Source organism: Podarcis raffonei, chromosome 17 (genome assembly GCF_027172205.1).
Source record: "Podarcis raffonei isolate rPodRaf1 chromosome 17, rPodRaf1.pri, whole genome shotgun sequence".
NCBI classification, from domain to species: Eukaryota; Metazoa; Chordata; class Lepidosauria; order Squamata; family Lacertidae; genus Podarcis; species Podarcis raffonei.
This window is the reverse complement of record NC_070618.1, coordinates 26,975,016-26,990,807: the sequence shown is the minus strand read 5'-3', so window position 1 is coordinate 26,990,807 and position 15,792 is coordinate 26,975,016. Positions and strand designations below refer to the sequence as shown.

Genomic DNA, 15,792 nt, shown 5'->3' with positions numbered 1-15,792 from the left:
TTTAAAAAACACACACCAAAGAAGTAATTGTTGCTTCTGTAAGGGTGTGACTGAGTTGGCAAAAACCGTTCAAATGTCGTTATTAACAAGTTAACTATGCCTTGAAGTCCATTAATTCCTCTCAGAAAACAAAGTGATAATGCAACATGCTTCTTTTAAGAACTAAATAACCATTATCCTTGAAATATTTTTGACATTAAAAAACAACAACATGCAGCCTAGCTCTACCACAAGACCTTTGGGTGCCTGGAAAAGTATCTAAATAAAATGCATGCCCCTTCCCAAATGATGAAATAAATTACTGCTTACTGCTCTAGAATGCCGACCCTCCAACATTCCTCAGATGAAAATAGGGACCCACCCCCAACTGATCCTCCTTGATCTCCCATTTTGTCCCCCTCGCTCCCCACAGGGCCTTTTCAGTGATGGCTCCGACCTGGTGGAATGCTCTGTCCCAGGAGACCAGGGCCCTTCAGGATTTAACCTCCGTCCATCAGGCCTGTAAGACAGAGCTATTCCGCCTGGCCTTTAATTTGAATTCAGCCTGATCTTTTATTTCCCTTCTCTTCCCCCCCCTCCCCTTTCATGACGATTACCCACTCTGAGACCCCACAGCTAATTCTCCCCTGGTCTCTTCGCTGGCCCAAACAGGACTACTGTATTTTTCACTCTATAAGACGCACCAGACCACAAGATGCACCTAGTTTTTGGAGGAGGAAAACAAGAAAAAAAATCTGAATCTCAGAAGCCAGAACAGCAAGAGGGATCGCTGCGCAGTGAAAGCAGCAATCCCTCTTGCTATTCTGGCTTCTGTGATAGCTGCGCAGCCTGCATTCGCTCCATAAGACGCACACACATTTCCCTTTACTTTTTAGGAGGGGAAAAGTGAGTCTTATAGAGCAAAAAATACAGTAATTTAGCCAGCTAGCCGTGGTGATCATCTAATGTTTATTGGATGGATTTCCCCCCTAAATTGATTTTTTATTTTACTGTTATTCACGTTTTATACCGTATTTTATGCTGTTTTTTGTAGCATCAATTAAGTGTTTTAAATTTGTTGTTAGCCGCCCTGAGCCTGGTTTTCTGAACCGGGAAGGGCAGGGTATAAATAGAATATTATTATTATTATTATTATTATTATTATTATTATTATTTATTATTTGCACCACCAGTACCCCAATGGGACACAGCACATATCCCCTCCATCCTGAGAAAGCCAGCGTAGATGAAGAAGTGGTGTAGTGGTAAAGAGCAGTGGACTCGTAATCTGGTGAACCGGGTTCGCTTCCCCGCTCCTCCACATGCAGCTGCTGGGTGACCTTGGGCTAGTCACACTTCTCTGAAGTCTCTCAGCCCCACTCACCTCACAGAGTGTTTGTTGTGGGGAAGGAAGGGAAAGGAGAATGTTAGCCGCTTTGAGACTCCTTAGGGTAGTGATAAAGTGGGATATCAAATCCAAACTCTTTTTCTTAATCCTGATTTGATTTTATTCTTTGGTAGATCTAATAGAAAATTATTTACAGATAACAGTTCCTAAAGCAATTCAAATGTTGTCCTTCACCAGTGCCGGATGTACGTATAAGCTAAACAAGCTCTAGCTTAGGGCCCCACTTTCTTGCCCCCCCCCCAAATTTAAAGGTAAAAGACCTGTGGATGTACATTTCCAAAATATAAGATAAAAAACAAATAAAACAAAACCTACCTACAGCAATGGTGTTTTGTGTTGTGTAGGCTATGATGTAAGTCATGGGCCCTGCCTGCTAGCCTGCTCCCTCAAATATCACTGGTTTGCTCCTTTCTATATATAGGGTGCCTAAATTCTGCATGTGCAAATGGCTTGAGATACCTATGAGGTCCATAAACTACCATATAGCATATATTCAAGACAAAAAACAGCGAGGATTTGTTGTGGAAAAGGACAGCTGGACATATAAAGGGTCCTATTACCTTGAGTAGCTTAGGACCTCAGCAAAACTAATTTCGGCCCTGTCCTTAACACTTTCTCAAAAGTGTTTTTATTCAGGGGTTCTTTGACATCGTAGACCAACCTCCATCGAAATGCCACGGCATCGAGTCTACTGGCCAGGAATAAGTTGCACCGGACACCTTGCCCCACCAAAGCCACCAAACCAGCACTCAGAGTAGGATGTAGCCCACTTAATGTGCTGACATGGTGCTGGGGTTGCAAAATGACACTGCGAGCCTGGTGCTGCTACACCGGAATGCAATGTGTGTTGCACCTGTGGTCATTTAGCAGCTAGTTATGCGGGGAAAAGCAAAGAAGGGTGCCTTCACCCCAGTGTGGTTCCCCTTTCTCACATACACAGCAAAACAGGACAATTATCTATTCCCCCCAATAGCTTATGAATCAATATGACCCATCTGACCCAACAACCTACCCCTCCCCACAAAACAAGCCACACTGCAGCCAACTGAACACAACCAGGTAAGAGGTAAAGGACCCCTGGATGGTTAAGTCCAGTCAAAGGCGACTATGGGGTTGTGGCGCTCATCTCGCTTTCAGGCCGAGGGAGCCGGCGTTTGTCCGCAGAAAGCTTTCCAGGTCATGTGGATAGCAGGACTAAGCTGCTTCTGGCACAACGGGACACTGTGATGGAAACCAGAGCGCACAGAAATGCCGTTAACTTTCCCGCCGCAAGGATACCTATTTATTTACTTGCTCTGGTGTGCTTTCAAATGGCTAGATTGGCAGGAGCTGGGACAGAGCAACGGGAGCTCACCGTTGTGGGGATTCGAACCGCCGAGCTTCCGATCAGCAAGCCCAAGAGGCTTGGTGGTTTAGACCACAGCGCCACCCGTGTCCCTTGAAGGCAACCAACCAAGATCTGAACCTCTAACCTCTCACAATGTCTCACTCCACTGTGGGATGCTGATACAAACCCCTGGACTACTAACACTGTACAACTTTGTATGAAAGAACCCCCCCCCCCCATCTCTCTCTTACTCCTTTCCCCCAACCTCAGGATGTCTATGACAAAAGTGTCTCTCACTACCTGTAAACGAATGCGAAAGAGACTCTATGAACTGAAAGTGGAGACAATGGAGGTACTCCTCCCTGTTTATTCGTTTGTTTTGTAGCATTAGAATATCTTAAATAAAAGCTGATTTTGAAAAAATTAGCTAGTTATGCTTCTTGGTGGAACTGCAAGCCCACTATGGGAGGGCCCTGTAAAAAAGTCTGGAAAGGACCCCCCCCCATGAGGAAGCTCACAGTTTTTCCCGTGGTAGTAATCATAGTTTAGAGGTCCCGGGCCCTAAGGAAGTCAGATTATCCTCCACCAGGGCCAGGGCCTTCTCAGTGATGGCTCCGACCTGGTGGAATGCTCTGTCCCAGGAGACCAGGGACCTGCAGGATTTAACCTCCTTCCGCAGGGCCTGTAAGACTATTCCACCTAGCTTTCAATTTGAATTTAGCCTGATCTTTTATTCCCCTTCCTTCCTTCCCTCCCCCTCCCCTTTTTATGAAGATTATCCACTCTGGGATCCCACAGCTAATTCTCCCCTGGTCTCCTCACTGACCCAAATAGGACTAATTTAGCCAGCTAGCCCTGGTGATCATTTAATGTTTACTGGATGGATTTCCCCCTAAATTGATTTTAGAACTTTGAATTTATCGTTATTCACGCTTTTATACTGTAATTTATGCTGATTTTTGTTGTATCACAATTAAGTGTTTTAAATTTGTTGTTAGCTGCCCTGAGCCCAGTTTTCTGAACCGGGAAGGGTGGGGTATAAATAAAAATTTATTATTTATTATTATTATTACTTGTGCTGAGCTCTGTCAGTTCGAGCGAGGAGTGCGGGCAGCAGCAGGGCAGAGCGAGCAAGAGAAAACTGTAGCTGCTCTCGGTTCCTCTCTTTTGTTCTCTCTCTCTGGGTACTGTGCAAGGAGGGATGGCCCCACAGTGCTACCTAGAGAAATTGCAAGTAGCCACCTCCGCCCCCTTCCCTCTGTCTAGGGCAGGGTAGTGTTGTTCGTGATCAGAGAAGACCAAGTAGCCAGCTCTTCCTCACCATTGTGGGGAATTTGACCACATGGAAAGAAAAGAACAGGACACTTTAGAACTTGTTTTAAGAAGTTTAACATTCGCTGAAAACAAAATACCTGAATCCAAAATGGAAAGCCATTACAGTGAACAAAACCCAACAACAACATTCATTTTTGAGTCCTCTTGCTTTCATAAACCAGAAGCAAAGTTTGGCAAGGGAGCAGCTGCAGGAATGGAGAAACACAGATGCTCTTAGTCCCAAGGATGGTTCCTCACTCTAAATCAAGCCGTGGCAACACAGGAAGAATAAGGTTTCCAAAGGCAGAATCTTGGGTTATGAAGTATCCTGAGGAATGTGCATGAGCATGCTGCGAAAGGAACGTAAGTGTTTCAAAATGAGACCTTTTCAATGGAAGCCAAGTCTCTCCACCGTCATGCAAGCATGAGTGAGTGCTTAAGAACATCAGATTTGGAAGGAATATCTGTTCTTTGCCACATTTCAGTCCTGCTAGTAGTTGCTTTGACCCAGGTGTGGGGAACCCCTGACCCTCCATATTGCCAAACTACGTCCATCCTCACATCTAGCTCATTCTTCCCAAGGTTTTGCCCGCAGTGTTTAAAACGGGACTAAAAGTTCAGATAATACAGAACGTAACATGACCAAAGCCACTTCCTAAATCAGAAGACCCTCTCAGAATTTTAAACTTTGTCATCACTATGAAAATCTTAAGCTTTTGTGATGCATGTTAGCTTTCGTCCCCAATGTCTGAGATGGGTGGGGGGTTCTTAGGAGCTATAGTCTCCGAGGCACCAAAACAAAAAGGCCCAGGGAAACTTGCAAAACGGCCCGTTTGGATATGCTTTGGTCAGGACAACTCACCTGTAGAGCAGCCTTCTGCTGTGCAGCGATGTGCTGTAGTTCAGCATGATCACGAAAGTCCTTGTTAAGGGAAGATCTGGCAAGAGAGATGCTGCGAGCAATGATAAGAAATTGACATGTCACACAAAGGCAGGGAAGGCAGCCATCAGCACAGCATCATGGCCAGGGTGGGTGTTTCAGAGTCAAGAAGTTCCATGTCGTTACTTTAAATACAAGACTTGGAATTTTGGGCAAATCTGAGTAATTTGCACGTGCCAGACAGCATTAGAAACTCAGATATATAAGCTAGGCACCAAAAGACTCCTTCAACCAAGGTTACAGTCACCCAACAGAATTTCTAGTTGCCATTTTGGGGCAAGACAGCTCTAACGTCTTATTTTCCAAAGGATGGACTGACTGTGACTGGGTCTCAGTTAAACATCTGGCCAGCTCAGATGAAAATCTTGAGCTAGGTTAAGAGTTTTGAGAACTTAAAGAAGAAAAGTCACTTGATCAAGGGACAGTCCACATAATATATATTGGCCTATTCCTGCCTCTTTTTCTTAATGGTGACACGGGCCACTCACAACAGTGGGAGAAGTGAAGACAAGCTACAACAATTCACCACAGTGGACCCTCCGGATACAAATTAAATTCGTTCTGGGGGTCCATACTTAACCTGAAAAGTCCGTAACTGGAGGTGAAACTTCTGTGCACGTGTGCGGCACGCAGAGCGCTTCTGCGCATGCAGCGAAACCCGGAAGTATACACTTCCGGGGTTGCCGTGTTCGCAACCCAAAAGTTACGTATCCAGAGCGGTATGTAACTCTAGGGTATAATGTTCTTGTCCCCTGCTCAGGCTGCACCGAAAATGCGGCAGCTAGACTGGTGACTGGGGGCGGCCGCCGAGACCACATAACACCGGTCTTGAAAGACCTACATTGGCCCCCAGTACGTTTCCGAGCACAATTCAAAGTATTGGTGCTGACCTTTAAAGCCCTAAACGGCCTTGGCCCAGTATACCTGAAGGAGTGTCTCCACCCCCATCGTTCTGCTCAGACACTGAGGTCCAGTGCCGAGGGCCTTCTGGCGGTTCCCTCATTGCGAGAAGCAAAGCTACAGGGAACCAGGCAGAGGGCCTTCTCGGTGGTGGCGCCCACCCTGTGGAACGCCCTCCCATCAGATGTCAAAGCGATAAACAACTACCTGACATTCAGAAGACATCTTAAGGCAGCCCTGTTCAGGGAAGTTTTTAATGTTTGACATTTTAGTGTATTTTTGGTCTCTGTGGAAACCGCCCAGAGTGGTTGGGGAAACCCAGCCAGATGGGCGGAGTACAAATAAATTATTATTATTATTATTATTATTATTATTATTATTATTATTATTATGGTTCCAGAAATTCATTCTGATTGTGCAGATAAAATATAACGGATAGAAATCTACAGGATGGGGTATTCGTGTGTGAAAATGGCCCAGATCCAAGGATCCAAAGGCAGGCACCTCCAGATGGCGGAGATGTCAGGAGTCATCCTGGGACCCGGGCATTTTCACTGGGCTGCAAGTCGCCAACAGTCAGGTGCAAAATGCGCCTGGCTAATTTTGAACGCTGGTGCCAGAAGGACATTCACTCCAGCAATGGCAGGTGAAATCAAATAGGGAGGAAACCCAAGTGTAAGTCAAAAGGAAGTCAAGCGGAAGAAGAAAAAGGGGCCCCGACACATTTTGCTCTCTCGCCGACGCCCCCCAATAACTTGCCTAAGTGATACCTGAATAAAACAGCGCTACTAACCAGGGGTCCATAGTCTTCATGATGGGGAGTTCATATGTTTGGTAGAGTGGCTGCAGAACTCTGTATGCAGGAAAAGAGTTTCCCATTGAGATTGCGCTGAGACAACGTCTCTTCGTAGCCAACAAGTTACAGTACGCGAAAATACTACTACGACTCCACCATGAGCAATAAATCAAGTTCTACGCTAAACACATGGAAGAGGATTTTGTTTTGTTTTCAATTCAGGGGCAGCTTTACATTTCAGCAGATTCATAGAAATCTCAAATCTAAATATGAAAACAACGATAAGGTTCAACATGGGGGAAGCGGAATTTTGGTGGAGAAGTAGGTGGAAATACAAAACATTAAAAAGTTAACTTTTTTTTTTTAAAAAAAGGTGAACTGAACTTTCCCCTCTCCAGAGGGAATGAGCAAAGATGGAAACTCTCTTGCAGCTGGCTGCTTGGAACAATTGGCACACTGTTTCCATTATAAGTACATGTTGCTGATAGATCTATTCACCTTCTTGGTGGGTGGCGTTGCGGCTGGGTATCCGGGCCCTTGCAGCGACCCGGCTAGGGGGCGGGAGATTGTCGCCCCCTCTGCGCCAGCCCTGGCTGCGTCACCCCTACCTGGCCAATCTAAGCTGGCGGGGGGCATGGCCGCAGGTAATTGAAACCGCGGCGCGGCCGGGGGGTTCTCTCTCTTGCCTCCACGTCAGAACTGCAAGGACCTGCAAGGACCTTTGTTTAACAGAGGGGAGGCTGCAGCCTCCGTCTACCCCTCCTCGATAAGGGTATCCTGCTAAAAGGATCTGGAGGTGTGGATTCTGTCCAAAGCATAGGCATGGGCTAGGGCAGAGGTCAGCAAACTTTTTCAGCAAGGGGCCGGTCCACTGTCCCTCAGACCTTGTGGGGGCGCGGACTATATTTTGAAAAATAATAATGAATGAATTCCTAACACCAGGCAGGCCCCACAAATAACCCAGAGAAGCCTTTTAAATAAAAGGACACGTTCTACTCATGTAAAAACACGCTGATTCCCAGACTGTCTGCAGGCCGGATTTAGGTGATAGGGCTGGATCCGGCCCCTGGGTCTTAGTTTGCCTACCCATGGGCTAGGGCCATGCCACTAACCCAACAGGGACCCCTAGGACTGCCCTTATTTGATGTAAGTCATAGGGCTCCCCCTTCTGGTGGTTTACCCTTAGTTAGACTCCCTGCAAGGGATACGGGTGGCGCTGTGAGTTAAACCACAGAGCCTAGGATTTGCCGATCAGAAGGTCGGCTGTTTGAATCCTCGCAACGGGGTGAGCTCCCGTTGCTCAGTCCCTGCTCCTGCCAACCTAGCAGTTCGAAAGCACATCAAAGTGCAAGTAGATAAATACGTACCGCTCCGGCGGGAAGGTAAACGGTGTTTCCGTGCGCTACTCTGGTTCGCCAGAAGCGGCTTAGTCATGCTGGCCACATGACCTGGAAGCTGTACGCCGGCTCCCTCGGCCAGTAAAGTGAGATGAGCGCCACAACCCCCGAGTCGGGCACGACTGGACCTAACAGTCAGGGGTCCCTTTACCTTTACTTTTAGACTCCCTGCAGGTGGGCGGGTGTCAAGTTATACAATGGTACCTCGGGTTAAGTACTTAATTTGTTCCAGAGGTCCATACTTAACCTGAAACTGTTCTTAACCTGAAGCACCACTTTAGCTAATGGGGCTTCCTGCTGCCGCCACACTGCTGGAGCACAATTTCTGTTCTCATCCTGAAACAAAGTTCTTAACCTGAAGCACTATTTTTGGGTTAGCGGAGTCTGTAACCTGAAGCGTATGTAACCCGAGGTACCACTGTAGCCTGGTTTCACCCAACGTCCAAGCCAATAAAGTTGTGGCCTGTTTTAGCCCATAATCCCAAACACTCGTGTTGGTGTGTTTATTAATCAATGGGGAACTACAGGGCACGGGGCCTTGGCACACAAAAGAAAGCGTCCCTTGGCTTTTCTCCTTGATCAGAGAACACAACTGAAACAAAAAGGCAGGTCTCTAAACTTACTGTACCTGGCTCCAGGGTGATTTGTGGAAGACTGGTTTTGCATCAGCAGCTTCCTCTTCTCCTTATCTAGCTCTGCCAAAATTGCAACCCTGTTTTTATTCTGAAACCCTGGCAGGAGTGAGAAGAATGGAAAAGTCTATGCACTACTTCAAGCTCTCCAAAGTGAATGATAAAGAGTACAGTGGTACCTTGTTCTCAAACAGAATGCGTTCTGGGAGTCTGTTTGACTCCTGGAACCGTTCCAAAACCAAGGTGTGGCTTCCGATTGACTACAGGAGTGTCCTGCAGCCAATCAGAAGTTGTGCCGGACGTTGGACTTTTGGAAATCGTTCGAAAACCGGAAGACTCACTTCCGGGTTTTGATCGTTCAGGAGATGATTTGTTTGGGAGCCAAGGCGTTTGAGAGCCAAGGTACCACTGTATTACGAGTTTGTACTGAAAGGGCTGGTGCCGTGTTGTTTTTATTGTAAAATTTTATTATAACGTAACCATGCACATAGAGGCAAAGATTACCATTTACCTTGCCCAGGAGGATTTGATGCCATCTTTCTAGTTTCTGCCTTAATTGGCTACAACGTAGTTATGGGATGAGCTACCGAAAAGAATATAAATGAACACGTGAACATAAAAGGCTCACTACTAATACAATTGTACATTAATATTCAGATTGCAGGATGCAATAGCAACATACTTTGTAAAATGCTTGTGAAAATGTTGAGTAGCAGGTATGCTATACACAAAGATGGTGTGAATTGGGTACACTATTGGGTACACGTGACTCCCTTATTGGAACAACTACACTTGGTTTGGATTGGTTTTCCAGGGACAGTCCCGGATTTACAGAAGCCGTCCCGCTTTCTGATCCTGGAATGTCCTGCAAAACTGTATTAAGGTAAAGGGACCCCTGACCATTAGGTCCAGTCGTGGCCGATTCTGGGGTTGCGGCGCTCATCTCGCTTTATTGGCCAAGGGAGCTGGCGTACAGCTTCCGGGTCATGTGGTCAGCATGACTAAGCCGCTTCTGGCGAACCAGAGCAGCGCACGGAAACGCCGTTTACCTTCCCGCCGGAGCTGTACCTATTTATCTATTTGCACTTTGAGGCGCTTTCGAACTGCTAGGTTGGCAGGAGCAGGGACCGAGCAACGGGAGCTCACCCCGTCACGGGGATTCGAACCGCCAGCCTTCTGATCAGCAAGTCCTAGGCTCTGTGGTTTAACCCACAGTGCCACCTGCGTTCCCTGCAAAACTGTAGGACATCCCTATTTTCCTCAGGGAAATACTGGAGGGCATGGAGCTATTCAGTCATCTGGAAGCACCCCAAGTTTTTAAAATGTTCAGTGTTTTATTATGTTTTTATATACATTAGAAGCCGCCCAGAGTGGCTGGGGCAGCTCAGTCGGATGGACGAGGTATAAGTACTGTAATAAAAGTATTGATTACGGAACAGGACATCCCTCTTTTCATTGGAGAAACGTTGGAGGGAATTTCGTTCCATGGTTCACTTTTCGGACTACAACTCCCATCAGCGCCAGCAACTGATGGAAGAAGCTGTAGTGCAAGCTGTCTTGCAGGGTGCCTGGACTAGGGAATCCGCAAAGGGGAATCTTACAGGTAGCATTGCGGTTGCTGCTTTCGGCTCACCTCCAGCAGGTGGGTGGAGTCCCTAAGTGAAAGCATAAAAATAGACAGCTCCAAGCACCTGGCGATGGACACAGTCCGCATTCACCCACATCCTCCTTGCCGGTGGACTGCTCCCTGTTTCTCTCACGCCACCCCCTTTAGCTGCCCAGATGGACTCTGCTGCCCCCCCCTTTGGCTGTCCAGATGGATTCTCCCGCCGCCCCTTTGGATGTTCACGTGGGCTCTCCCAAACCGCCTTTGGATCTACAGATAAGACTCTGCAGCTTCCCTTTGGCTGTTCAAATGGACTCTCCCGCCCCCCTTTGGCTGGCTAGATGGACTCTCCCAAACCTCTTTTGGCTCTAGAGGTAAGAATCTGCCACTCCCCCTTTGACTGTACAAATGGACTCTCCCGCTTATCTTTCGTTGGACAAATGGACTCTACCACCCTCCCCCTTTGGCTGCCCAGATGGACTTTCCCGCCCCCTTTGGTTGGACGAATGGACTCTCCCGCCCCTCCCCCTCTGGCTGCCCAGATGGACTTTACCACCCCCCTTTGGTTGGACGAATGGACTCTCCCGCCCCTCCCCCATTGGCTGTCCAGATGGACTCTTCCTCTCCCCGTTTTAGGGGCTCTTTCTTCCCCGCTCACCTGCTCCCGACTTCATTGTCACGCGCGCCGCCTTAACGAGGCGGGGCCAGGAAACAAGCTCCGCCTTCGCTTCCCCGACCACCCCTGACTAAGAAAAGGGTAGAGTGACACGCAGAGTCCAGCTTCCGGGATGAGCTGGAGTTTCCGCTTAGCGAAGGCTTAGCCAGCTGGGTCTCCACTGGCAGGGAGTTCCAAAGGCGCCGCACAAGGAAGCGGGTATTCTGCGGCGGCGCCTGCGAAAAGTATTAGTAGTCCAAGTGTCTCTTCAGCGGTCAGCGTCTAAAAAAACCCCCACCTTGTTATTCTCTCCCCCCCCATAATATTCTTTATTGGTTTTGATTTGCACACTCCACATACACATGTTGTATTACATTTCACATTTACACCTGCTTCCCAGAGCCGACTTCCCTCCTTCCCTCTTCTGGCCTTTTATATCACATCTAACTTTTTCGCATTGTCTTCATCTCTTTTGTATATTATTGTTCTTCTTTCGTATTTGTGCTTCGAGTGTCTATTGTCAAATCCTCCTGTATATACAGTTCTTATTGTCTGCCTATATTCAATTACAATTACCATTGGTTACACTGATCACATTGTACATTTTATTTTTTGTTATTTTTCTTATCCAGAAATTTTCTTTGTATTTCACATTATGAGGTTTATTTCAGTTCTACTGGTTTCACTATTCCGCCTTATCCTTCCTATGTATGACATAAATTTTTCCCATTCTTTTTGAAATGTTTCATCACCCTGTTGTCAAATTTCCCCCGTTAATCTAGCTATTTCTGCATATTCCATTACCTTCTGCCGCCATTCTTCTACCGTTGGTACTTGCTGTTGTTTCCAAACCCACCTTGTTATTCTCATGCTATATCTCATGATCCTCGTGGATGCCCTGAGCTGAGATTCCTGCCTTGCAGTGGGTGGGACTAGATGGCCCATGCGGTCTCTTCCAGCTGCAGGATCCGGCAACTCTACACCGCAGGCTGTGGCTTAAAACATCCTTGCAAATGGAACAGAATATTGCAGGGGTAGGGTGGGAGGGGACTCAGCCCCTAGGAGTTAGGCTCCTGTGCATAGCTGTCAACCTTCCCTTTTTTTGCGAGAAATTCCCTTATTCCAGCGTAGTTTCCCGCTGCTTCCCACTGCTATCCCGGATTGTTGGATATCCCGTAGACTGTCCCCGGGACAGGTGAGGCTGCTGATCCCTTCTTTTCAAATCTGAAAGTTGACAGCTATGCTCCTGTGCTGGCCACGCAGTCCTTGCAAGGATGAAGCCAGGACCATGCAAGAAGCCACAGAGCAGGATTCAGTTACATTGAAAGCAGGGCCGGATTTAGGTTGGATGAGGCCCTCAGCTACTGAAGGTAATGGGGCCCTTTCTATGTCCAGCTGTCCTTTGTCCACAACAAATTGCCGCTGTTTTTTGTGTTGAATACAGTGGTACCTCGGGTTACATATGCTTCAGGTTACAGACTCCGCTAACCCAGAAATAGTGCTTCAGGTTAAGAACTTTGCTTCAGGATGAGAACAGAAATCGTGCTCCGGCGGCATGGTGACAGCAGGAGGCCCCACTAGCTAAAGTGGTGCTTCAGGTTAAGAACAGTTTCAGGTTAAGAACGGACCTCAGGAACGAATTAAGTACTTAACCTGAGGTACCACTGTATATGCTACATGGTCATTTATGGACCTCATAGGCATCTAAAGCCATTTGCACATAACAAAGTATGTATTTTATCAAAGTAAGTGTTGAGCTGAAATACAATTAAGAAGTATATTAATAGTGAAATACAATTAAGAAGAAGTATATTACTAGTGAAATAATTGATAATCTCTAACTTAAATTGGTTTTTATTCATAACTAACTTAATAATGCAAACACATTGGCATTTAGCAAGAACCAAAGTTCCTTTAGAAACACAATTTACACTCATAATCTACGGTAGTCTCTTGAAACTTGCTATAACATGAAATAATAATGGGTGTAAATATATCATGCAAACTACTAATAATTATAAATAACAGAATGTAGGCACCCTATATATAGAAAGGGGCAAACCAGGGATATTTTAGGGAGCAGGCTAGCAGGCGGGGCCCATGATTTACAAAACACTGTTGCTGTATGTAGGATTTATTTTATTTGTTTTTCATCTTATATTTTGGAATTGTACATCCAGGTTTTTCCCCCTTAAATTTTTTTGGGGGGGTCCCCAAGAGAGTGGGGCCCTAAGCTAGAGTTTATTTAGTTTATACATAAATCCAGCACTGATTGAAAGCCCGAGGGAGATTTTCCCCCTCCGTTGCTAGGGAGCAGTTTCCACTTTCCGCCTGCGGAAGAGCCTCGCGCATCAGGCAGACACTTAACTAGTAGCTCCTCTAAACTTTTCGTAGCTCTACGTCAGCGTGCCTCGGTTGAGAGTCGGGTACAGTAGATGTCTCCGGCAAGCGGTGCATGCTGGGAACTCGGATGTCGGTTTTCCCCCATTGGCTGGGCCGCGCATATTTCTTTTTGATTGGCTGACGCGCGGCTCGCCGCCTCTCCCGGTTTTCTTTTTTGGCGGTTTGAGCCTCAATGGCGGCGCGTGTGGTGGGCGAGGCGGCGGCAGCGGCTAAGGCTGAAGAAGAAGGGCGCCTCTGAAAGGAGCTGAAGGGTTTGGCGAAGGCGAAGGCGGAACCCTTGAGGAAGAGCAGAACGCTGACGCGGAGGATATACCTGCACGTGAGGAAAGGAAGACACGGGTCAGCCCCCGGCTCGCCTCGCGGCCATGAGCGCGCAGCAGCTCTCGCCTCCTCCCGCCTGGGAGAAAGAGCACCTCTGGCTCTACCTTCTGGCGCTGGGCTTCGACCCGGAAAAAGCCGCCGCCGGGAGGGTCTCCACGCATCTCGGCCTGGGCGTGTGAGTCAGCCTTTTTTTCTTTTTTCTTATAAACTGACCTTTGTTTAATGCTGCGTTCCCCAAATTTGGGTTTCCGGCAGGCTTTTGGACTACAACTCCCATTGTCCGCAGCCTTCCTTGGAGGTTTCTTAAGCAGAGGTTGGGCCCCCCCCCCAAATTTCACTACAGTATTAATATACTTTTTCTTAATTGCATTTCAGTTTAATAGTGGTATTTCAGTTCCACAGTTAATTTGATAAAATACATATTTTGTGATGTGCAAATGGCTTTAGGTACCTATTTGGCCCATAAATTACCATATAGCACATATTCTTTTATATACGGTGGGGCCCCGCAAGACGAATGCCTCGCTAAACGAAAAACCCGCAAGACGAAAGGGTTTTCCGATTTTTAGCGGCTTCGCAAGACGAATTTCCCTATGGGCTTGCTTCGCAAGACGAAAGCCCATAGGGAAATCTCCGGGGACAGCGGGGAAGCACAGCGCGCCTTCCCCTCTGTTCCCGGACCTGTCCTGAAGGCTTGCGGTGGGAGGAGGGTATTTCCTCCCCACCGCCAACATTCAGAACAGTATTCTGAATGTTGGCGGTGGGGAGGAAAGCCCTCCTCCCACTGCAAGCCTTCAGGACAGGTCCGGGAACAGAGGGGAAGGCACGCAGCGCTTCTCCTCTGTTCCCGGACCTGTCTTGAAGACTTGCGGTGGGAGGAAGGTTTTCCTCCCCACCACCAACATTCAGAAGGCTGTTCTGAAGGCTGGCGGTGGGAAGAAAAGCCCTTCTCCCCCGCCAGCCTTCAGAAGAGTTCCCGCAGGGCTGCCTAGGCTGTGGATAGCAGCCTGCTGCCCCGCGCGAGGGGCGCTCTGCTTCAGAGTGCCCTTCACGCCGGGCAGACATCCGCAGCTTGGGGAGCCCTGCAGGAGTTCCCCGCAGGGCTCTCCAAGCTGCGGATAGCAGCCTGCTGCCCCGCACGAGGGGCGCTCTTAAGCAGAGCGCCCCTCGCACGGGGCAGCCATTCACAGCTTGGGGAGCCCTGCAGGACTTCCCCGCAGGGCTCTCCAAGCTGCGGATAGCAGCCTGCTGCCCCGCACGAGGGGCGCTCTTAAGCAGAGCGCCCCTCGCGCGGGACAGCCATTCCTAGCTTGGGGAGCCCTGCAGGACTTCCCCGCAGGGCTCTCCAAGCTGCGGATAGCAGCCTGCTGCCCCTATCCGCAGCTTGCGGATAGCAGCCTGCTACCCCTATCCGCAGCTTGCGGATAGCAGCCTGCTACCCCTATCCGCAGCTTGGAGAGACCTGCGGGGAAGTCCTGCAGGGCTCCCCAAGCTAGGAATGTCTACCCCGCACGAGGGGCGCTCTGAAGCAGAGCGCCCCTCGCGCTGGGCAGCAGGCTGCTATCCGCAGCTTGGAGAGCCCTGTGGGGAACTCCTGCAGGGCTCCCCAAGCTGCAGGTGTCTGCCCCGCGCGAGGGGCGCTCTGCTTCAGAGCGCCCCTCGCGCGGGGCAGCAGGCTGCTGTCCGCAGCCTAGGCAGCCCTGCGGGAACTCTTCTGAAGGCTGGCGGCGGGAGAAGGGCTTTTCTTCCCACCGCCAGCCTTCAGAAGGCTGTTCTGAAGGCTGGCGGTGGAGAGAAAAGTCCTTCTCCCCCCGCCAGCCTTCAGAAGAGGTCCAGGGACAGACTGTCCCCAGACCTGGTCTGAAGGCGGTCTCCATAGGAACGCATTAATTGATTTTCAATGCATTCCTATGGGAAACCGTGCTTCGCAAGACGCAAAACTCGCAAGAAGAAAAAACTCGCGGAATGAATTAATTTCGTCTTGCGAGGCACCACTGTATCTGTACAGTGGTACCTCAGGTTACATATGCTTCAGGTTACACACTCCGCTAACCCAGAAATAGGGCTTCAGGATGAGAACAGAAATCGGGCTCCGGCGGCGCGGCGGCAGCAGT

The 15,792-nt window shown here is 48.5% G+C and overlaps 2 protein-coding genes across 9 annotated transcripts in view; one reads left to right on the top strand and one right to left on the bottom strand.

Annotated features, from left to right (window-relative positions):
- Nucleotides 1-4,087: 4,087 nt before the first annotated feature.
- On the bottom strand, nucleotides 4,088-11,059 carry LOC128405307 (SOSS complex subunit C-like). Of its 5 annotated transcripts, none has more exons than XM_053371832.1 (7): nucleotides 10,958-11,059; nucleotides 10,327-10,348; nucleotides 9,205-9,276; nucleotides 8,690-8,792; nucleotides 6,662-6,721; nucleotides 4,891-4,981; nucleotides 4,088-4,378 (listed from the first exon to the last, which is right to left on the bottom strand). In XM_053371832.1, the coding sequence occupies exons 3-7, from the start codon at nucleotides 9,227-9,229 to the stop codon at nucleotides 4,283-4,285; spliced, it is 375 nt and encodes a 124-aa protein (XP_053227807.1). In that variant the 5' UTR covers nucleotides 9,230-9,276; nucleotides 10,327-10,348; nucleotides 10,958-11,059; the 3' UTR covers nucleotides 4,088-4,282. The 5 variants fall into 5 exon arrangements, with proteins under 5 accessions (XP_053227807.1, XP_053227806.1, XP_053227809.1 ...); XM_053371831.1 differs by having other exon boundaries at nucleotides 10,295-10,348; nucleotides 10,958-11,058; XM_053371834.1 differs by lacking the exon at nucleotides 6,662-6,721 and having other exon boundaries at nucleotides 10,295-10,348.
- HAUS6 (HAUS augmin like complex subunit 6) overlaps nucleotides 10,561-15,792 on the top strand; it is a 24,482-nt gene continuing 19,250 nt past the window's right edge. Inside the window, exon 1 of one of the 4 annotated variants that reach the window (XM_053371811.1) lies at nucleotides 10,561-10,673. Coding sequence is in view for 3 of the 4 variants with exons in the window: in XM_053371810.1 (XP_053227785.1) it covers nucleotides 13,723-13,853 (131 nt within the window). In the remaining variant the exon portion in view is untranslated. Of the gene's footprint in view, nucleotides 10,674-13,496; nucleotides 13,854-15,792 lie in introns of those variants that run through there. The other 3 variants (XM_053371810.1, XM_053371809.1, XM_053371813.1) reach the window with 3 other exon arrangements.

Bases quoted from the DNA above. Each gene is read 5' to 3' on its own strand.
- LOC128405307 (XM_053371832.1), bottom strand. From the start codon at position 9,229: ATGGCATCAAATCCTCCTGGGCAAG. The intron at 8,793-9,204 runs GTAAATGGTAAT...CACTCCTGCCAG, and splicing joins ATCAAATCCTCCTGGGCAAG to GGTTTCAGAATAAAAACAGG. The intron at 6,722-8,689 runs GTACAGTAAGTT...TCCTGCATACAG, and splicing joins ACAAATCACCCTGGAGCCAG to AGTTCTGCAGCCACTCTACC.